The sequence below is a fragment of the Rosa chinensis genome, chromosome 5 (assembly GCF_002994745.2).
Source record: "Rosa chinensis cultivar Old Blush chromosome 5, RchiOBHm-V2, whole genome shotgun sequence".
Classification (NCBI taxonomy): Eukaryota; Viridiplantae; Streptophyta; class Magnoliopsida; order Rosales; family Rosaceae; genus Rosa; species Rosa chinensis.
This window is the reverse complement of record NC_037092.1, coordinates 81088966-81095600: the sequence shown is the minus strand read 5'-3', so window position 1 is coordinate 81095600 and position 6635 is coordinate 81088966. Positions and strand designations below refer to the sequence as shown.

Here is a 6635-nt window from a genome sequence, read left to right as displayed (position 1 = left end):
ATTATATTGCATTGACATTCCATTGAAGCGGGGCAGGGCAATTGTGCAGGCTGTGACCCATTACAATGACCCGAATATACTTGCTGATGTGAGCTGTGGATTGGGTGAGGCTATGGTTGGACTGAATTTGAATGATGCCAAGGTCGAAAGGTTTGTGAATCATTCCAAATAAGTGTGAACTTTGTTTCTTTGTTCACCAAGTTCTTTTTCACATTTTGTTCTTAGTATTACAGTTCTATTAGTGGTGATCAGGGAATAGTGTTGGGCTTGGTGGGTTTTATTAGTTTAGTAGTTTTACATGTAAAACAAAAAAGGAAAATTATGGTTATTTGAATTTGTTGCTAAGAATATGAAGTTCTGTTTCTTCGTCCATCTGCTTATTTGATTTCGAATTTGATGTTTTGAACATCATTTGCACTATCCATGCTTGAAATTTTGGATAGTCTAACTAGCATAGCATCAAGTTTGGTTCACTTTGTAGCAATTTGTTTGGTTCATTTGTTCTTATCATAATTATAGTTCTAGTTTTCTAGTAATGTTAATTAGTTGGATGTGGATGGTTTTTCTGCTGCAGGAATCAATTACATAAGCATTTAGGTGACACTAGACATGCTTCACTGAAGAGGTGAAGAACCAGTGATGGAACCTTGCTGAATATTGGATTGATGCGAGTAAACTATGAACCATGCTTCAACAGATTATCTGCCCTAATATGCTACATGAGATGACACCGGCCTTGTTTTGCTTCGCATGTATCAGTACCCAAATCTCATTTGTCTAGTTACACCCCATTCACGACATAGAAAATGTCTGCTAAAGATGAATGCATAATAATTTGTTGAAGATGAATTTGTAATAATCTGATAGTAGTTGTAGCCTTACTTCTTATTTTTCTAATATCAGATTTGTAATAATCTGATGAATTTGTAATAATCTGATAGTACTTGTAGCCTTACTTCATTTTTGTGTTTTCGATTGATCTTGATTGTTTATGATTTGCATGTGACATGAAAATTAAAATGTTTTTTTTTTTTTGAACAATTTGTGAATTTTGCTTATGTGTTTTGCTGGATGCTAAGTGGAGCATTGGAAAAGCTATGATCTTTGCTATTGTTTTTTGTTTATTTATTATGCTTATTCAATTAGTCCACTTGATCTATGCTTATTGTAAACTCTAGCTTACCAAATCAAATAACTTTTTTATCCTTTTTATGGTGTCATCATTGGAATGTTTAGTTTTCCTTAATGAAACATTATTTTTATAGATCTTCTGTTATGAACATGTCACGGGTCATATTCAATGTTGATCATAAGTCGATAGCCAAGTCATTAACCAAGTCACTGTCAATTACATGTCATTTGCCATGTTATTGGCCAAGTCACTGTTATTTCCATATCACTGACCAGGTAACTGTTAACCTCATGTCTCTGTTATCAACATGTCACTGGTCATAACAAGTCATTAACCAAGTCACTGACCAGGTAATTGTTAGCCTCATGTCTCTGTTATGAACATGTCATTGGCCAGGTCACTAGTCATATCTAATGTTGATCACAAGTCGATAGCCAAGTCATTAACCAAGTCACTGGCATGTCACTGACTAAGTCACTGACCAGGTAACTGTTAACCTCATGTCTCTGTTATGAACATGTCATTGTTCATATCTAATGTTGATCGCAAGTCGATAGCCAAGTCATTAACCAAGTCACTGGCATGTCACTGACCAGGTAACTGTTAACCTCATGTCTCTGTTATGAACATGTCACTGTTACTAGCCATGTTACTGGCCATGTCACTGTCAATCCATGACCAAGGCCCTAGTTAATGAGGTCACAAACCAAGTCATTGTTAATCTCAGGTCACCGGTCAAGTTACTGGCCATGTCACAGTCATGAACATGTCACAATCAATCCATGGTCAAGTTATTGGTCATGTCACTGACCATGTTACTGTCAATCCATGGCCAAGTCACTGTTAACCTCAAGTTATTGGCAAAGTAACTAACCATGTCACTGTCAATCCCTGGTCAACTTAGTGACATGTGTATAACAGTGACGTAAAATAGATCTCTTGTGCGTCGTAAAATTTGGTTTAAGGCATGCTTTGCAAGCCGTAAAGTCAATTTTTTTTAATAAAAAAGAAATCAATTCTCTATTGTTCCAATGTCACCCAAAAATTTTATAAATAAAAAGAATAACAAGTCTGTCTAATTCTTTGCAATCACAAATGAAGCTTATAGCAAAACCAATACAAATAAAATGAACCTAAATTACATAGGATTAAAATATGCAAGCTTGCTTTATATGTGGTAGTGTAAAGCCACTGAGGTGGATTGCCTCAAACATTCACTGCACATTCCACTTCAAATACATCTTGTTTCATAAGAAAATAGCTTCACTTTGGATCTTCATGATAAATTTCAACACTTACGGATGCCTCTTGTTTCCTCATCGAAGTTGGAACTAGACAATATTGAATAAGATATTAATAAAGAGCTACAAAATTTACTATTTCAGTTTAACCCTGAAGTTATTTCATAGAATTTACAGAGAATGCAAACCTCTCAATTCTCAAAATAAAATGATCAGGAGGAAACTATTGGTGCTCTAAAGTCAAAAAGCAAATTAAAGACCAAGGAAAAGATCGAATATAGAAATGGAATAGAGTTTACCATGTTTATATTGAACCTTGCTGTAGCTATAGTAATCTATGGTGCTAAGAACACGTCAGTCTGCAATTAGAAACATCTAATTGATCAGATTTGCTTTAAAGAGCTCAAATGGTTGGGGAAAAAGAAAAAACAACAATCAAGTCTCTTCTATTGCTTCAGAAAAACCAATTTCAAAATGGCTCATTCACATAGATATCGAACTATTGCAACTAACTGATGTCATCTCACAATGTCTTAGGTTAAAACAAGTTTTGTCAGTTCATATTGGTTAAACCAAAGAGACTTAGGTAGGAGTGAAGCTAAAGGGATGTATAAAGGAGAGAATTTTAGGAGAGACCATATACACTTCATTTCCAGTAGCAAATCTACTAGCAAAATCCTTCAGCAACTTCTCAAGAGCTACAAATAAGAGAAATGTATAAACAACTAAATTATGTAATCATCAACGAGCAACAACCTGTAATGGTTTACATGATGGAAAACTAATGTATGTGATACGAATAAAAGCATTAACACAACTAAAAAGTGGTGATTCACACATGAGATTAAAAACATACTCTACTTGAAGAGCTGTCAATCTGCAAAGTGGTAATTAATACCAGCTGCTATTATACCAGTCCTAGAAATTACAGAATTTTAGCGATGCATGAGGACACAGAAATATAGAGGATACAACAAAAATATCCTGTATCCCAATTTTCTGTAAGCAAACAAAATGTGTGTGCTGCAAATTTTTAACCAACAAAATATCAGATATCATAGTTGCACCAATCACAAGCAAATAGCAAATAAAATCCAAGCTATTTGAACCTTTGAGCTACATCTCCATCCAATTTCCAGCAGCAGTCCAATAGATGAAGAGGATGGTAGCAGGTTCAGATTTTAGATCCTATTAATGAAGCTAGTGACTTTATGTTCTTCTACTTCAATTTACTATCTAGTACTAAAATACTGTATCCGAGTGCAATCATCTTTCAACTTTCAGTTTTGAGTAGAATGTAGCACACTAAACATCAATTTCTCAAACAATTTTATGAAATGCACAATTACGAAGAAGCACGATAATAGAATTGATTCAAACAGTGGAGGCCAACCTTCTTCACAGCCAATCTCTACAACTTGGGAACTCTTTAAGCAATCGAGCCTTGGTCCGGCGAATCTCGGCATTCAGATCAACTGCATATGCCCTACTTTTCTCTTTTGAAGTAAGCTCCACTTTATGCAGATCAAAATTACTCAAAATTCAGTCTCAATTTGAAAAATAACCAAATCATAACTAAAATTCTAGTCAATTTCAAAGAGATTCGAAATTCTGAACTCTCAAAGAGATTTCATCGCTCCGAAACACACAGTTTGAATCAGAAAGAAACTGAGAAAGAGACTGAACCTGAAGAGCAGCTTCAATGTCGGACTCAATGGCGAAGTAGAGGCGAGCGAAGGCATCGTCGCCGGAGACGTTAGAGTCCTTCTACTTGTCGATGTCGTATCCATTGTACTTGTTGCAGATCGCGGCGAAGGCATTGTCACTGGAGATGTGAGAGTCCTTCTATTCTCGCCGACGGTGACGTGTTTCGAAGGATCACGGCAGAAGAAACCGATCAAAATTGTTTGAGATCTTAAGAGAGTGAGAGAGAGAAAGACCGTGAATTTTTTTCTCTGAGGAATTTTATCTCCGACCTCTGGTTCAACCTGAGGAAAGTGAAGAAGATATAATGCAGTGAGATTAACAAAGAGGAAAGAGAGGAAAGATCAGGATATGAAGATTCTCTCAGAGTTTCTCCAAACGTGGGTGAACTTTAAGGGCATAATCGGAATCAAAAAAATTAAAAACTGACCTTTTTTAACATCACTTTATTATTAATAAGGACTAAATTAATATTACTAACAATTCATAATGGACCTTTTTATCAAGAGGGAAACTAGGTGACATTTTTATCATTTCACACTCTAATGTGACATTTTCCATCATTTCCCTAATAGTAAATGTATATATTTGTAATTTATATTATAATATATATATATATATATATTAAATATATGTATATATCATTGGGGCGGGTTTGGGAATGAAGATCATAATACCATCCCCGCTCCATCCCGATCTTAGATAGTGAGGATTGGGGATCCTCTTCCCCATTCCTCATTTATCTCTGAATTCTCTCTCCCATTAAGGGCAGGTATCCAATGAAGCTCCGCCCCGCTGAGGATTTTTGTCATCCCTAATTCCAGACGATCTCTCTACTTAAAATCAAAGCAATGGATTAAATTGAGACTGATATGACATTGCGTAGGCAGAACACCCTTGTCTTTCACCAGTAGCTAGATTGACTTGCTATTCCATTTATGTTTGACGTACATCAGCATTACTAGAAGACATACCTGCATTCTTCAACTTAAAGCTTACTCGTCCGCATCCACATGAAATAAAATAGTTGGCCTAGCCTTGACGAAGACTAAGGATGTGACTGATGGACTCTAATTAATTTTTATTCTTTCGATTATTATATATGTAAAGAAGGAGAGAAATAAAAGAATAATAGCTAGTATTGTTGACTGACTTGACTCGCTGTGGAGAAACTTCCCATGATGATCCTAAAAGAACTAATTGATTATGAAGCTTTCACACGTGAAGTTTGATTGAAATTTAACTATCCTTTGAAATGCCACTGCAACACTATGGTTTCACGCACAATTAGCCGTGTCTAATTGATAAACACTAATATGAAAATGAAAGAACTTCCAGCTTTTACTTGAAAGTGAAAAGCACCACCGTACTGCTGTCAGCTAGATATGCTTGTAATAAAATAAGGTCCAGACAGATGCTATGCTTACCAAACAAACATTTGTCTATATATGTATTATCTGGGTATACATCAGCATTGCCTGTGTATTTGTTTATTGCATTGGACTAGTTTTTTTATATCAATCATTGCATTGTACTCAACGCGTTGGATTACTCTACCAACTTTTCATAGCACACTAATGTCAGTATTTTGGGTTCAAATCTGAGGGCCCGGTTGACTTGACTCGGTCTCTCTGAAAATCTTGGTTTCCTAGAAACCGAGTATTGACGAGTCAAGTAGGAGAGGATAATATTTCCTACGAAGACTTCGTTCTTATAAATAGAACATAGCTTCATTGTTTCTTTGCAACTGACCTCAAAGCGTCCAAGTCCTAGCTAGAAAGACAATTAATAGGTTTTTCTCTGAAAATCACCTTCCAAGTTTTTGTACACTCTCCTGTCTCCACCATGAAGGTAAGCCTTTTAATCCCTAGTTGGATTAATCTTATGAAGTTAATTTCGAACATGTTTGAACAGAAGGCTTAATTTAACTATTGTACGTTTTTAAATTACGCAGCAAAAGATTGTGATGAAGGTGCAATTTAGCTCTGAGAAACGCAGAACCGATGCCTTCAAGATTGCTGCCGGCACTAAAGGTATGCATCATCAACCAAATATCAAACATTTTATGGTAAAAGTAGACAAACCCAAGTACTGATATATATGATAAGCAATTATTTAAATACTGATGAGTTGCTAATTGTTTAAGCAGGTGTGAGCGATGTGTCTATAGAAGCAGGTAAAGACCAAGTTGTGGTGATCGGAGATGGGGTTGACTCGGTTTGCTTGACCCAGTCATTAAGGAAGAAGCTCCGATACGTCGAAATAGTAAGTGTTGAAGAGGTGAAAAAGCCCGATGAAAAAAAGAAGCCAGAAGTTGAGAGTATTCCAATTCAATGGACATCTAGCTATGTCCACTATCCCATGCACTATGATGTTGTGTACCGTTGGTGATCAAATTTATGCACTTCTAGCAACGTTCAATTTTTCTCCGCTGTCAAAATACAATTTTTTTTCCATGAACTCCTGGTATATGCATGTTTGATATTACCCTACTTTTCTCGTTGGCCCATCATATACGATGCCAGTAGAAAGTGATGAATAACCGATCTTTGTACATC

At 35.9% G+C, this 6635-nt stretch overlaps 1 protein-coding gene across 1 annotated transcript; it reads left to right on the top strand.

The window, feature by feature from the left end:
• The first annotated feature begins 5785 nt into the window (after positions 1-5785).
• On the top strand, positions 5786-6635 carry LOC112166631 (heavy metal-associated isoprenylated plant protein 47). Its single transcript, XM_024303504.2, has 3 exons — positions 5786-5928; positions 6032-6110; positions 6227-6635. The coding sequence occupies exons 1-3, from the start codon at positions 5923-5925 to the stop codon at positions 6466-6468; spliced, it is 327 nt and encodes a 108-aa protein (XP_024159272.1). The 5' UTR covers positions 5786-5922; the 3' UTR covers positions 6469-6635.

Coding starts and splice junctions, on each gene's coding strand:
- LOC112166631 (XM_024303504.2), top strand. Junction 6,111..6,226: donor GATTGCTGCCGGCACTAAAG/GTATGCATCATC, acceptor TTGTTTAAGCAG/GTGTGAGCGATGTGTCTATA.